The sequence below is a fragment of the Populus nigra genome, chromosome 4 (assembly GCF_951802175.1).
Source record: "Populus nigra chromosome 4, ddPopNigr1.1, whole genome shotgun sequence".
NCBI lineage: Eukaryota > Viridiplantae > Streptophyta > Magnoliopsida > Malpighiales > Salicaceae > Populus > Populus nigra.
In genome coordinates this window covers 21,470,286-21,487,153 of record NC_084855.1, presented here as the reverse complement: position 1 = coordinate 21,487,153, position 16,868 = coordinate 21,470,286, and the positions used below count along the sequence as shown (strand labels likewise).

The window sequence follows — 16,868 nt, the reverse complement described above, 5'->3', positions numbered from 1 at the left end:
GATGACGAGATTTATGATGATTTCTATCACTTCATTTGGAACTAAATTAAATTGAATTCAATTTATAATTAAATTTAAATTTAATTGATAATCTATTTAAAATATATAATTCAATTATACTGTGAAAATAAAATAAATTATTCATATTTTATTATTTTATTTTTAATTTAAAAATCGTTTTTTATACAGAAATCATTTTTTATTATAAAAATCTTTTATTTATTTAAAATGATATAAAATATGGTATTTTAAATAAAATATAAATAGATATATCTCTTATTAATTATTTGTTAAATTTTTTTCAGAATATATATATATATATATATATATATATATATATATTAAAAAAAATTTCGATTAAAATTTTGGAATGATGAAAGAAAGAAAAAAAAAAGAAATGAAAGATTAATAACTTACCTAAATGAGGAACATAAGGATTAATGCAAAATATTTGAAATAGAGTTTTAGAATATTAATTTTTACTTTTATATTTTTCATAAACAAGTTTTATTTAAAATTCAAATCAATATTCTAAAAGAATTTCAAATATAAAAATTTATTTAATGAATTAACAAGGGAGGAAAAATCATTATACTGAAAAATCATTATTCCCATCATCACATATTACTGTTCATCAGAACAATTAAATGTTTTTATTTTTATTTAAAACAAATATTTTAATATTAAGTTTATTAAAAATTAGATTTTATTATTTATTTAAATTTTTTTAGACATTGTTATCATGATTTAAAAATATATCATGGTATTGGGTTGGTGTTTAGTTTTACGATCATTTTTTTTCTATCAAATTATTAAATAAAAAATAATTAAAAAAAAATAAATTATTATAAATTGAGCTTATATCATGGTATTGGATTGGTGTTTAGTTTTACGATCATTTATTTTTTTCTATCATATTATTAAATAAAAAATAATTAAAAAAATTAAATTATTATAAATTGAGTTTCATGATTATTGTGATTTTAGAAAAACATATCAATAATGAGTTAATATTTGGTTTTTTAAAAATATTTTTTAATCATATTATTAAATAAAAATAATTAAAAAAAACATAATTATTAAGAATTAAACTTTATAGTTTATTTCAATTTATTTTTTATAGAGTTATTGTGGTTTTATAAAAAGTCTTAGTATTGAGTTGGTGCTTGATTTTACAAATATTTATTTAATTTTATCATATAATTAAGTACAAATAATTTAAAATAGCAAAGTTATTGAACTCAATAGAGTTCATGACCCAGATCATGTTTTTGATAAATTAACCTAGGTTAATCTGAGTTAATTTAATGTATTGTTATTTTAGTATTTTTTAAGAAAAGATGTTATTTTGAAAATAATTTTAAAATCAAACCATGTTTTTACTTATCTGAATTTTCCTTAATCCATCAAATTAATCAAGTTATATGAGAATAATTTTGTATAATTTTATTTTAAATTTAATTTAGATAAAAAATATGATTGGGAAGTTTAAGAAACCCATAATTTACTTTAATTTTAACATTATTTTTTTACAGGTAAAGTTCTTTCAATCCCGCCATGACGTGGCTCTGGGAATTCTAATCTCCCAAATCCGTCTTCTTGTTTTCAAAACTCCAGAAGGATCTGTATCTATCTTCAGTGAGAGCAATCTTTCTCACTCAATATTTTTCCAATATTGTTCAGTGCATTCCTCGCTGCTCTATTATGCGCAATTTCTTTCTTCAGGCCATGGCTGCCTCTGCCCACAAACTGGCCATCGATGAAAACATCGAAAGCCATGCTCTCTTTCCACAAATCCACAAATTTTACCTGAAGATTCCGCTTCTGGCACGCTTCATACAGCTCTGTCACGGGATGAACTTTCAGTGTTTCTTGACTAATTATGGGCTCCAACAAATCCTTGAAAATCTAACCAAACACAAACAGTTAGCAAAATCAACTGTTCATACATAATCAAGACTTTGTGCGTTACAATCTAAATGCACTTGCTTTTACCACAAGTTATAAATGATTGTGGTCAATTAAGGGTCTAAATTAAAGAATTTCCTTTAATTTAAACATTATTTTCTTATAAGTAAAAGTTTTTTTTATCCCGCCATGACGTAGCTCGGGGAATTCCAATCCCAAATCCATCTTCTTGTTTTCAAAACTCCAGAAGGATCTGGGTCTATCTTCCCCCCTGTTTTTTTTTTTTACCTTCGTTTTTAAGGGAAGGACGGTGGGACTGATCTGTTTTCCTGCTGGGGCCCGATTATGTAAAGCAATTAGCCTAATTTAGATATTCATATGCTGCCCAGACTCTCTTTCCATGTCCATTTTATAAGTTATGAAGCCCAGCAAAAGCTATCCTGTTTTACATCACGCCCAAAAATGTATCGATATCATAAATATTTCTGAATCAATTTCTATAAAAGAAGTTTTGAATCAATTTATAAGTCATGAAGCCCAGCAAAAGCTAGCCTAATTTACCTCTTATACTAGTGTGTTTTTTTCAGAAAAGCATGCATGCAAGAAAGAAATTGGAGCATGGTGAAAATCACTAAAAGTTCTTCAGCTTTATAAGAAAATACTGTCCTTCCAACCAGGTTTACGGGCTTCGCGCGCTACCATTAATTTCTGATCAAGAAACTCATGTTTACATGCACCGGCATCATTCGAGACTGCGCTTCTTAATTCATCATTTCAGCAAGAGTTCATGAGAATTCCTTGCCACTATTCTAGTAATTAAGCACATGAAGCTTGAAGAGTTGCTCTAAGCACCATTTCCCTCATGAAAAATGCAAAAGCTTATCTTCCCTAAACATTCCCTGATCATTTTGTATGCATAGCAATTCTTCTCATGTTCCAAACATATCTTCAAGCGGAAACTCTACAAAAGAGAATTTTTTTCCACAAAAGTTCCTAATAAACTAGGAAGAACATATCCATTGAAGAAATAAGGATTTTTTTTTTTTACTAGTAAAGCATAGCATGATTTCGGCATGCTCATGCATGACAAAACTAAGTTGATACTACTGTTTTTCAACAGTGCAATGACTCTACGTGATGTTTATTCAATTTTCTACACGATAATTCTGTTCATCAACATCAGAGCAATCTTTCTCGCTCAATATTTTTCTAATATTGTTCAATGCATTCTCCGCTGCTCTATTTTGCGCAATTTCTTTCTTCAGACCATAGGTGCCTCTGCCCACAAACTGATCATCAATGAAAACATCAAAAGCCATGTTTTCTTTCCACAAATCTACAAATTTTACTTTAAGATTTCGCTTCTGGCACACTTCATACAACTCTGTCACGGGATGTACTTTCAGTGTTTCTTGACTAATTATGGGCTCCAGCAATTCCTTAAAAATCTAACCAAACACAAACAGTTAGCAAATCAACTGATCATACAGGTATAAATGATAATTGTGGTCAATATTTAAGGGCAAGGGTCTGAATTCTTTTCTTCTTGTTAATCATGGTTTTTTTTCTAGAACCCTGTAAGTGGCAAGTAAGGTACGTACCTTCCAGACAACATCAATGGAGAAATTGCTGTCAATGAAAACGGCTCCTATTGCTGCTTCAACAATGTCAGCTAGTGCTTTCGGTGCATCAACAAGACCGTTAGAGTGCAAGGGATAGTCCAAGATTGCTAGCGAGAATTCCCGAATCTGTTTTGTGATCAGTCGTCGTCAAAACAAGGAAAAAATCTATTGATTTTAATCATTATCATATGCTCCACCCAAAATTAAAGTCGGCTGCCAAACATGCACCAAATTCTTTTCAGAAATGACAAATGATAAATCCAAAAGTATTGCTTTAGTGAGTTAAGATTAAAATGAAGGTGATTTAGCAATATATTCCATAAAAAAAAATCAAGGGATTTCTTGGGATCTACAGCATCTAGGAGCAAAATTTTAGAAAAAAGATTATATATATATATATATATATATGTATATATAAAATTTAAATGATTTTTTTAGGTATCGTAACAAAGTTTGAGAGCAATTCCAACTTATTTTTTTTATTTCTTAAAACATAATTACCTGCTAAGAAAAATTAAAATAGATACTTGTCAATCTCGAAGACTTTTGAAATCATATTAAATATTCATTAAGTGCTACGAAAGATTTTATATTAAATCATGGAGAGCCACGCAACTAGGGTGAAACTTCTAGCTTATTTGACATATTCAAAGTCGGTCTCAGAAAACAAACTGAAAAACACGTTATAAGAAATTAATAAATGAGAAGACTATATCGTGCGCTACTGTAACTTACTTGTTCCTCAAGGAGAGGCATCTTGTGCCGTAAATACCGATGCAATTTGTGTTTGATGGCAACACGAGCTAGCTTCTCTGTATCTACGTTGGCTGATCTGAGTCGTGTTAAAGGCCCCGGTGGCAAATCCGGGTACAAGAAGTACTGTTCTTTTGTGAACAGCAGGTTTAGCACCGAATCACCAACGTACTCTAAACGCTCGTAAGAAAAGCACTGATCAGAGAATGAGGCATGTGTAAGAGCCTCCTCTAACAACTTCTTGTTCTTGAACTTGTGGTGGAGAATCTCCTCCACCTCGTCAAGATCCGTCAACCAATCCGTCGTCTGTTTCCCAGAAGCAACCTCTGACCGATCATCAGAACTTTCCTTCGTCCCCTTAAGACTTTCTGATGTTATCTCAAGCACTTTTATCATGTCAAGTGCTGCTGCTGCTGCTGATTCTTCTTGTTGGGACTCCATATTGCCAGCTTAAGAGATGTATGTAAGAGTGCAGAGAACTCTTAAGAGATTGGGACTCTGTATATATATATATATATATGCCAAAAACCTCTGATTGGAATGTGTCAACAAGAAAGTTAAAAAAGAGATAGTTCTTTTGACAGGCCAAGTCGTTAATTAGTATTTGGTGGGAATGGTTAGGGTTTTCCCTTTGGATAGGGAATATATAGGAAAAGAAAAGTTGGAAATATTGACTTTTATGGTGAAAACTGAAAAGGAAACGACTCTGGCACGTCATAGGGTGAGTTTTTAGGATGCTTGTGCCCCATCAGACCACCAGATTGTGCTCCGGTCAAAACAAAGTCGGCACAGCGGCAATTTTTTTTTTTTAACTTATGATAAATTAATATTCTTACAAAAAAAAAAAAAGTCAACAAGAAAAAAAAGTTATTTTTCTAGTAATATAAAAAGACATGTACGTTAATGGATTTCGGTCGGTTTGAGATCGATTACTTGTGGTAGTAGTAATTGTTTAAAATATTTTTTATTTTAAAGTATATTTAAATAAAATTTTTTATTTTTAAAAAATTATTTTTAATATTAACACATTAAAATATTTTTAAAATATAAAAAAATTATTTTAAATAAAAAAATTAAAATTTTTAAAAATATAATTTATACCGTGTTTCTAAACATATTTTTAATAATGTAGCCATGGTTAGTAGTTTCTGACCATAAAAATAGATAAGAATAAGGATACATGTAAAAATTCCAAATATTATCAGTACAAGAGAGTCAAGGTTGGTTTAACTATTTATATGAATAGTAAATTAAATAAATATATTTTTTTAGTAATTTTGATAATAATTTTGTGGAGTACAAAGTTGATGAGTGTGTTGGTCATTGTTGGAGATTATGCATTCAATTCCACCTGGAAGCAATATTTTCTTTCAAAATGCAGATGATATGGAGTTTCTTTTTGGTATTTTTTTAGTTTTATTTTTTAATATTAATTTTTTATTGAGTTTTATTATTTAGTACTAGGTTGATTATAAATTAGTTTTTGTATTTTTTATCATAAAATAATAATAATAATTCAACTTAATTAGTGGACATTACCAGAAAATTGACAAATATAAACAAAGACATCGACGAAATATTTTTGTTGGTAAATTACTGTGAATTTTTTCGACTAAATATGCCCTCGCAGTATCCATTGGTAAATACCGACATAAATTTTATCTCAGTATATATTAAGGGAATTACAGTTGAAAATGAAGAAATGAGAAAAAAAGTCAAAAGATACGATGACATGTTATTTTTACATACATAATTACCAATGAATTTAAATTTGTCGATTAAATTCATTGATAAATCTGTCTGTAATATTTAATTTATGACCTAACAAACGACCCTCCTTTCTCTCTCCCTCATTTCTTCTTCTTTCGTCATTTTTCTCTGCTACAAATAACACAACCCCTCCAATTTCATCACAAATCAACCTCCAACTATATATAAATTCAGCCACACCAACTCTTGATTTGTCAGCATCCCTGGTCTAATTCAATTTTTAATCATTTTATTCACGCCACAACTAGGTAACATTGAAATCAAGATAATTTTTTTTTTAATTTTTTTATTCAATTTTTTTATTCATTTATTAATAGATAATTCATTTTTAACTAACAACAATTTTCTCTTGAAGGCTACGGTTCTTGAACGCAAGCCGAGCTCGAATGAGTTTTTCGTTGAAACGAACATGTAGATTGAAGATCGCCAAAAAAGGGTGCGGCAGCTCATGGATAGCCAAGCTCAACACTTTTTGTTGTTTTCAACTATTTTTTCTTAAGTTATTATTTTTTTGAATTTGCTGACTTTTTTTTCAAGATACATATAACACCCGGTTAAAAAAGAGATATAATGATGATCCTATGACCCATCCAAATATCAATCTGGATTTGTGGTTAGAGACAACATCGTGTAATGGACCCGATAAAAATCAGGTCTATGTACAACCTCTCTAACACTATAGCTGAGAACATATGGACAAGTTATAGTGTTTCAACCGTGGGATTCTTATCATTGGTTCCGAGCACTCAAACTCTGGAGATTGAGGTTATTTTAGATCAAGAGTTCAAGCTCGAATACCCATCATGTTGCTGATTATGAACAACTTAGTGCTAAGACAACCGAACTTCATCAATTAGGAATAAAGATGAGATCACAGATGAGTAGTACTTGTGCTCCTTCTTATTCGCCCTACGATACCAGTAAAGAGCCGCCTCCTCCTCCTCTTCCTTTTTTTAGTGCCTCTATTTCAGATTAATTGTATTTGAAATTATAATTTTTTAATTTTGTAATAAAAAATGTGATTTTTATATTCATTTAATTTATTTTAATTATTTTCTATTTTTATTTAATAATTTTTTTTAAAAAAACTAGTTTTAAATTGTTACTAGTGAGGTTAACGATGGACTTAGTTCGTCGATATATTTTAGAGAGTTAAAAAAAATTACTACAAATTAATGTCATTGTCATTGTTTAATTACCTACAGAACAATAGACGGTATGTTTGACAGTTATATGTCAAATTTACTGAAGAAAATACTAATGGACAACAAAAAAAATCATCAATGCAATGGCATATGATTTTTTTGTTGGTGATATGTTATATTTATCAAAGGAGAAACTGAAGGAATGAAGCAGATAATTTTTTTTACATGCTTTTACATTAGTAAATCCATCGATAAATTAATTACTAACGGATGCATCAACATATCACAAATCACAGATGAGATTTTTCTTGACGGATTATTTTTTTCCATAAGCTCGTCAGGAAAATTCATGCTGGCAAACTATGAGTATAAATATTGACAAAAAATTTCATCGGTAAATCTAAAACTTCTGGTAGTGCGAATCCTTCAATTGCACTAGGAAACAATATTTTCTTTCAAAATATAGATGATATGGAGTTTCCTTTAGGTATTTTTTCTAGTTCAATCATTTTTTTTTATCGAATTTTATTATTTAGTACTAGGTTGATTGTGAATTGGCTTTTGTATTTTTTTTTATCATAAAATAAAAAAATTAATTCAACTTAGGAGAGTCCATAACCCAGGTTATAGGTTTTGTAAGTTGACTAGGGTGAAACTGATTTTTTTTTATTTATTTGGATTCACCCTGCCAACAAGGTCACATTAACTTTCACACGATTTAATTTAAAACGCGAGCTAAAAAAAGAATCAGGTAAGAATTTTTCAAGTTTAAGTTGTTGTACTAAATTTAATAACAATACTAAAACAAATTTGACAATCTAAATATTATTTTTTTATATTCCTAAAAAATTTGATTTGCGGTCAATAAATTAAGTATATAACTATAGCGTTATCACTATCATATGAACTCATAGAAAAAAAAAAAACCTCTTTAATATTACAAATATTTGAGCTGAAAAATAAAGTTTAATTATTTGTATGGTTATCATTTTAGTTCACCATGATGAGATAACTTATTCACACTTATATATACTATTAAACAAATTGTACCATAGTACTAGTAATCAAGTTAAAAGAAAAGAAAAATGCAGTTATATATCCTTGAAATATCAAGCTATTTGCAATAAAACCTTCTTCATTTATTTAGTTATTGTGTCTTTTGAACTAATTAAAGCGTTCTTCAAAATGTGTGGCTATATATATATATATATATATATATATATATCTTCAAAATAATTAAAGATGTATATAAGTTGCATGCTCACATTCTTTAATTAATTATCACTACCAGAAAATCGGTGAAAACCAACAGAATTACTGACAGAATTTTTTCATCGGTAATTCTTACCGACAAAAATAATTCTGTCTCAAAATATATCGATATATACCGACGACATAACTTTGTTGGCGATTCGGTCGGTATATACCGATGGAATGACCGAGGGATTCAAACCGAGATAGTCGTATAGTGACGTGGCACTTTCACCGGTAGAATCACCGATGGAATCACCGACAGATACATTCTGTCAGTGATTCCATCGGTAAAAGCCATTATATACGCACCCCCTCTGCCGACACTCTCTTCCTTTGTTTCTCATTCTTCTTCTTTCCCATCCCACCTATCCCCTCCCAAATTGCAGCTAACCAACCATCCCAACTCTTCACTCTTCTCAACACAAACACTCAAGTTTCTTATACTTTTATATGTGGTCACAATATCCGTTTCTTGTGGATTTTATCATTTTTTGTAAGTAAATCTATCCTTTTTAGTTTTAACATTTAAATGTGAATTTTATTGTTTTTTTAGTATATGTATTTTGTTAATGTATGTATTTGTTTGATTGTTATTTGTCAAAGAAACTTATAGTTTGAATGTATAATTTTGTAGTTGTTATAGTTTGTTTTAGATTTTGTCAAATTATATTTATTTGTAAATTGTTGAAATTTTATTTGAATTACACCGAATTAAATGTGTTGTGATGAAATAAATAATTAATAGCTTGTTTAACGGGTCTTTTTTAATTATTATCAATTCTATTGCGAAGTTGTGATTTCTGTAAATTTGTATATGTATAAATTTGTATGTATGAACGTTGATAGTTGATAATTGATAATGAATATTTAACATAAGTGATGTTTTAGTTTGTTGGATAATGTCGGGGATTTTGTTATGTTTTATAGAGGTTCAATAGAAGTCATGAATGATCGTTTATGGATGTATCGGGACTAACCCTAAAGATTGCGGAGGATGGATTATTGTAATGGTATTCAGGGTTTTATTAATTTTGCAACATCTATTCTGAGGAATTTTACTAATGGCGGTATTAGGTGTCCATGAAGGAAGTGTAAAAATTTAAAGTTTCTGCATCAAGATGTTGTAATGATGCATCTTCTAACCAAAGGGTTCATGGAGGAGTACCTGTGTTGATATGCATACAGAGAACTATTTGTTCCTGATGAGAGCATGGAAGAACAGGTGGTTGGGTCAACTTCTAGTGCTAGCAACATGCATGAAGTTGGAAATAAGAACACTAATCCTTACAAGAATATGGTTATGGATGCAATGAGAATGAGTGAAGGTAATGTAGGGAATGTCCAATCGTAGAAGAAGAACCTAATGTAGATACAACAAGGTTTTTTGATCTGTTGAAAGATTCTGACGAACCATTATGGGATGGGTGCACAAACCACAGTAAATTATCAGTCGTAGCACAGGTGTTCACCATCAAGTCAGATCACAGGTTGAGTGAGGCCGGTTATGACAAGATTATTGAATGGGCAAGAAGCATTTTACCTGAAGGGAATAGATTGAAAGAGAACTTCTATGTTGTCAAGTCCATGATGAAACCCCTCGATTTAGGATACCAGAAAATTGATATATGCCCTAACTTCTGTATGTTATACTACCTTGAAAATGCTAAGATGACCGAGTGCATGACATGCGGGCATTCCCGTTACGAACCCAGAACTAGTAGAGGGAAGACTCTCGTGGCATATAAAAAACTTAGATACTTCTCAATCACACCTAAACTGCAGAGGTTATTCATGTCACCAAGGACTGCTGAGCACATGACATGGCACCAATCACACCATGCAGTTGATGGAGTGATGGTGCATCCTTCTGACGGTGAAGCCTGGAAACACTTTAACAGTGTGCATCCTCACTTTTTAGCTGAATCAAGAAACGTGCATCTTGAGTTGTGTATAGATGGATTCAACTCATTCGGGTCATTTGCTACTCCTTATTCTTATTGGCCGGTTATACTGACGGTTTATAACTTGTTACCAGGGATTTGTATGAGGCCGGAGTTCATATTTTTATCTATGGTCATACCAGGTCTGAGCAGTCCGGGGCAGAATATAGATGTTTGTCTTTGCCCGTTGATTGATGAGTTGACACAATTGTGGGCCTCTAGAGCTTTGACTTATGACATCTCGAGAAAACAAAATTTTGTTATGAGAGCGGCTTTGATGTGGACTATCAATGATTTCCCAGCTTATGGAATGGTTTCTGGTTGGAGCACGCATGAAAAGCTAGCATGTCCATACTGTATGGAGAACAACAATGCATTCACGCTAACAAACGGGGGTAAAGCTTTTTTTTTTTAGTGTCACCGTCATTTCTTGCCGTCGAATCACAGATATAGAAAGAACAAAAATGATTTTTTTATTGGCAGAGTTGAAAAGGATGTTGCACCCCCGTGTCTTTTCGGTGAAGAATTGTTTGATGTTGTGTCAGAGTACGGTGACATTGTGTTTGATCTCCAATCAGGTAAGCAGAAGTTTCCTGGTTTTGGTTTAACCCATAATTGGGTGAAGCGAAGTATCTTTTGGGAGCTTCCTTATTAGAAGACCAATCTTCTCCGCCATAACCTTGACGTCATGCACATTGAAAAGAACGTGTTTGAGAACATTTTCAACACTGTCATATATATATATGTGTGTGTGTGTGTGTGTGTGTGTGTGTGTGTGTGTGTAGATACTTGTTCAATCTTAAAAAAAGGGTTAAGAACAAGGCACATGTTGAGGCATCAATATGTGAGGCCTATATTGTTGAGGAGATCTCAACATTTATCTCATACTATTTCGAATCTCATTTGAGAATGAGGATCAACCGTGTTCCACGGCATGATGATGGTGGTGAAGTGCCTTCAAGTGGAAACTTGTCAATATCCTCCAATCTTGGATGATGCACACCTAAAAATATTGTGAGGGGAAGATATATGTCTGAAATAGAGTTCAGACAAGCACACAATTATATCCTATTTAACTGTGATAAGTTGAGACCTTTTATTAAGTAAGTAGATGTTCGACTTAAACTTTGTCAAGAATGTACTATTTATGTTTTGTGATACCATACTTTAGCTATTGTTCTTGAGAAATGACCGGGTCTTGCCCATTCCTCGAAAGAAGTTTTGATGGGATCCCTATCTACCAAAATTTTTACTTCTGGTTTCGGCGAACGAATAATCATTGAGTCCTCCTCTTTCATATAATTTGAAACAACCTTGCAGGCAACATCAACGATACTTATTGTCCAATAACTCATAGCTGACCGAATCCCATATCTTTCAATTACAAGATGAACAATTTGTCACATGGTTTAGAACACATATAAGTCCTATCACAAACTCATTATCTCTTGCAATGTAATTAATTGTAGTCAATATTACATAATATCCATTTATTGATTATTGTAGTATTTAATTTACAAGGTTTATCAAATGGGAGGTAGTGCTGCTATTTCACCGTCTTTACTAGGCCTGGGCCCTGAAAGAAAAGTCAAGTGCTATAACGGATATTTTGTCAATGGATATGTCTTTCATACTGAAGAATACGGGCATGAAAGAAAGACATACAACAACGGTGTTTGTATTAAGGGATCGACTTCTAGTGAGTTTGAAGTTGACTACTATAGTATATTGGAAGAGGTCATCGAACTGTAATATCATAGAGAGCAAAATAGAGTGTTTTTATTCAAATGCTATTGGTATGACACAACTGATAGAGGAATCAAAGTAGATCCTCACTATGGTCTCGTTGAAATCAACTCAAAAGCTAGACACCGCAACGTAAACGACGTCTTTGTTTTCACAAAGCAATGCCAACAAGTTTATTACACATACACCTCTTCCTTTAGAAAGGATCGATAAAGAGTTGATTGGTTATCCGTTTAAAAAAAAAAACCCAGGGATAGTGTCGAGGTTGTTCAGGATGAGAACGAAGATACAAGTGTGATAGATGAAGTCTTTCAAGCTAGTGAGTTGGTTGAACCATACCAAGTTGCTTCTTCGATTGACTTAGAAGAAAATTTGAATTTTCATATTTTCAATGATAGTCTTGTTGATGTTGATGCAGAGGAGTTGAATGTTGTTCTGAGCTCTACTAGTGGAAAAAAGAATGTTGTTGAAAAAGATGATAACAAAATTGAAGAGTGCGATGAAACTGATGATAACAATTCAATTAAGGACGAAGATGAAAATTCTGACTAACTTAACATGTTCTAAAACCTTATTTTTATGATGTAATATTTTGGAACATGAAATATTTATTATTCTTTAATGGTCAGCTCTTGTTATTGTGTTGTGTGTGCTGTAAGATTGCAATTCAAGATTTTGTGAAGGGGATACATAAAAAAATAAGAAATATTGACGGTTTCACCGACGGGTACACCGACGGAATATAACATGTTGGTATTTAATAGAGAGTTGAAAAAAATTTACGGGATTGTGCCACAATCACCGATGGACTATAACCCGTCGATATTTCACAGAGAGTTGAAAAAAATTTACGGGATGGTGCCACAATCACCGACGGAGTTACCGATGGATTTACCGACGTATATTACCGACGGAGTCATCGACGAATTATGCACATCCTGAAGCGCACGCATGTCAGACGCGTGTCCGTCGGCACACGTACCGACAGATCAAAAAGTCTGGCGGGATTTTCAAACTTTTTTGATGCGCATATCAATTAATTTCCGATGGAATTACCGACGGAATTTAATACAACAACAAATGTTCGTGGGTAATTCCGTCAGAAATATTGATATAGATAACCCCCCCTCCCCCCATTTGGTTTATTTTTTTCTCTCGGCTTCGTTTTTCTTCTTCTCCATTTCTCTTCTCCTCTATTTCTCTTCTCCTCTCCGTTTCTATTTAGCTTTTGGAAGAGATTTTATTGTTTTGGTGGTAGTTTTAAAAGGTATGTATTCTTTTTTCTTTATCTTTGTATTTTTTTTATTTTAATTATGATTATTTTTTTTGGTGTTCTTTGTTTTGTGTATTGTTTGTAGATAAAATCTTAAATTCAACACACTATTAAGGTAAGCATTTTTTATTCCTAAATTTTGTTTGAATTGATATAGTGTTTTTTAGTTTTGTGTATTGTTTGTTTTGTGTTTAGGTTGTTTTGTATAGTGTTTATCTTAATTTAGGATATTATTGTTTGTATTGCTATAATTGTTATTGTTGAATTTATGTTAAAAATGTTAATTTATACATAGAATTACATTTAATTAGTTTATCTTAATTTAGGATATTATTGTTTGTATTGCTATAATTGTTATTGTTGAATTTATGTTTTAAATGTTAATTGAAATATATAATTAAATTTAATTAGTTTATCTTAATTTTAGGATATTATTGTTTACCTGTCATTGTTATTGCTTACTATTACATTTTTATATTTATGTGTACACGTTAATTTCTATTTTGAGGTCCATTAGGGTCGTGTCAGGAATGATATTGATTTAGTTACCTTTTGCTTTTGACCATGTAATTATTCATAAATTAAGAGTCTTGTCTTCTAAAACTTGAAATATAATATTAATCTGTAAATTTGAATGTATGACTTTAATCTAATGTTTGTAACTCTAAGTACTAATTTAACAATGAATGTTCATAGTTGAAATTGATTCTTTTACTTGAATTTCATTATATGATGTTATTGAATAAGATGTTTTGTGTTGATGATGATGAGTTGGGTTGAGATCCAGGATGATTGGATTGGGATCTGAAATAAAATTGAAAGTGTAATATAATTTTGTCGATAACTTGGGATCTCCCAGTATAGGGGAGACTCTGTCAATTTTTTTTAAATAATCAAAGTTAATTATGTAATTATTCGTATAAATTTGTGTAGATGCGTAGAATGAAATCTACAGCACGTCATCAGCAGACGGTTGCAGCTAGTTCTTTTAGCAGCGAGGAGGATGTATCCTTAGGTACTGATCACGGCGAGGAATCTACGCCAACTTGTGATGCTGCCTCTTCTAGCGCGGTTTCACAATGCAGAAGCGGTGTGCTTTCGCAGCGAGGTCAATTCACCTGCAAGTACCAGGCACAATGGAAGGATGACCTCTCAATGTAAGTTTGTTTAGGTTTTAGTTTATATATATATATATATATATATATAGACACACACACTTATAACATAATTTATGAACAACTAATTAATATTATTACTTTTATTTAATTTCAGGTTCACAAACATTGAGGCTGCAAGGGCTATAACATTGGCGTTTAAATCATCGATGGAGATTTCATTGTTTGAATGGAGTCAGGTTTCCAGACATCCTGAGTGGAAACATAATATTGATGCATGGTTTAAGCGATTTCAGGTCGGTGTTAATTTTTAATTTCCAGCTTATTTTTAATTAATGATTTTTATAATTTTTTATCTTGTACTATTTTTATTTTATATGAATTATTTATATACACAGAACAAATTTGAATGGGATAGGGCGAACAACAATGTTGTGAGGAGTGTATGAGAGAATCACACGGCAACTAGGTAACATCAAAAATAATATTTATTTTTTATATATAATTTTATGTTTTAAATTCTAATTTGTTACTATGAAAGTAGGTTGCGTGATTTTTGGTATGACACCAAAAAAAAATAAAAAAGACATGCGAGGAATAACGATCCTGAAGGATGGAATGAGGTGGCAGTTTGGCGGGAATTCAAACCACCGTTCATCTCGGGGGAAATATGGACAACATATATTGAGTACGTGACCTCAGAGCGGTTCTCATGACGCTCACAGTCCGGCACCAACAACCGGAACCGGCAAATTCATGGTTCAGTGACCACGTACACTGGCGAATCCGTCCCATTCAGCGCACATGCAAAGCGGATGGTAAGATTAATTTTAATGAAATATATCATTAATTAATTTGTCGTTCCTTATAATATATTTAACTTTTAACCTATTTTTTCCTTACAGGCTGCGTCTCTTGGACGTGAGCCGAGTCCAATGGAGCTGTTTGTAGAGACGCATGTGCGAAGTCAAGACTGCCTATAGGGGGTGCAGCAGTTCGTGGACAATCGTGCTCAGCACTTCGTGGTATGTTCGTTCATTCATTTTATTTTGTAAGTTATTATTTTCTTGAATTGCATCTTGAATTGCATATGATGATTTTTTAAAAAAATTTCAGGAGACTTATAATAGCCGGTTGAGGGAGAGATATGGGGACAATCCTTCGACCCATCGAGATTTTGATCCAGATTTGTGGATGGAGTTGGGATCGTCTGGTGAACCCGATAAAAATCGGGTCTACGGGCTGTCCAACACTATGGCTGAAAACTTGCGTTCGGCCCATAGTGTCTCAACCATTGGGAGCTCTCTATCAGTATTGAGCACCTGGTCTAAGGAGTTCATTGCCTTGAAACAACAATTTCAATAACTCTCGATGAATTATGATGAGCTCTGTCAAATAGTCATGGAGATGAGATCAAAGATAGGTGATGATACTTGTGCAGCTCTTTTTTAGCCATACGGTCTCGAGAATAACCAACCTCCTCCTGCTCCTACTCCTCCAGCTCCGCCGCTATTCTAGTTTAATTTTGTTTTTTAAACACATTAAATTTGTAATGAATATTTGGATGAATATTATTTAACATTATTTATATATTTTTAATGTTTAATCCAATTTTATTTGTTTATTAAGCTTTTTTACTATTAATAAATTATTTTTTATATATATTTTAAATACATACCGACGGCTTTACAAACGGAAATAGTCTGTTGGTATTTTATAGAGAGTTGCAAAACAATTACCAACGATGCCATAATTATCGATGGACATATTCCATCGGTACTTAAATACAGACGGCTTTACCGACGGATAATTTCCGTCGGTAGTTCATAGAGAGTTGTCACACAATTACCACCGATGCCATAATTACCGACGGATTATCCATCGGTAATTACCATTGAAACTTCAGACGGATTTAGTCTGTCGGTAATGTTCCCGCAGGAAAAAAAAATTTGGCGCACGTATCCATCTTTAAGACTGTCGGTGGGTGGTTTTTTTATTTGCGACAGAATTAGCGAAGAAAAGGGGAGTTACCGACGACTATTATACCGACAGGCGTGTTTCGTCAGTGAGACCGTCGGTAATTATTTCACCGACAGAGTTCATTCCTATCACGGACGGAATTAGTTTGTCAGTAAAACTGTTTAATGGTGTAGTGTATTAAGGGATAAAATGCATGTGTGGTTTGGTGATTTCTTGGTAACTACCACTTTAAAGATATATTTGATTGTCTTTTATTATAATTATTACAGGAAAAGCTAAATGCTGTGGTTCAAAACTTTTAAAATCGCCATTCATCATTTTATTCATATTAATGTGGATTGAAAAAGTGATTTTTTTTAATT

At 32.0% G+C, this 16,868-nt stretch overlaps 1 protein-coding gene across 2 annotated transcripts; it reads right to left on the bottom strand.

Moving 5' to 3' along the window:
- Positions 1-1,487: 1,487 nt before the first annotated feature.
- LOC133692989 (ribonuclease 3-like protein 3) lies at positions 1,488-4,885 on the bottom strand. Of its 2 annotated transcripts, none has more exons than XM_062114175.1 (3): positions 4,266-4,885; positions 3,510-3,656; positions 1,488-1,908 (listed from the first exon to the last, which is right to left on the bottom strand). In XM_062114175.1, the coding sequence occupies exons 1-3, from the start codon at positions 4,722-4,724 to the stop codon at positions 1,636-1,638; spliced, it is 879 nt and encodes a 292-aa protein (XP_061970159.1). In that variant the 5' UTR covers positions 4,725-4,885; the 3' UTR covers positions 1,488-1,635. The 2 variants fall into 2 exon arrangements, with proteins under 2 accessions (XP_061970159.1, XP_061970158.1); XM_062114174.1 differs by lacking the exon at positions 1,488-1,908 and adding an exon at positions 2,871-3,356.
- Positions 4,886-16,868: the final 11,983 nt, after the last annotated feature.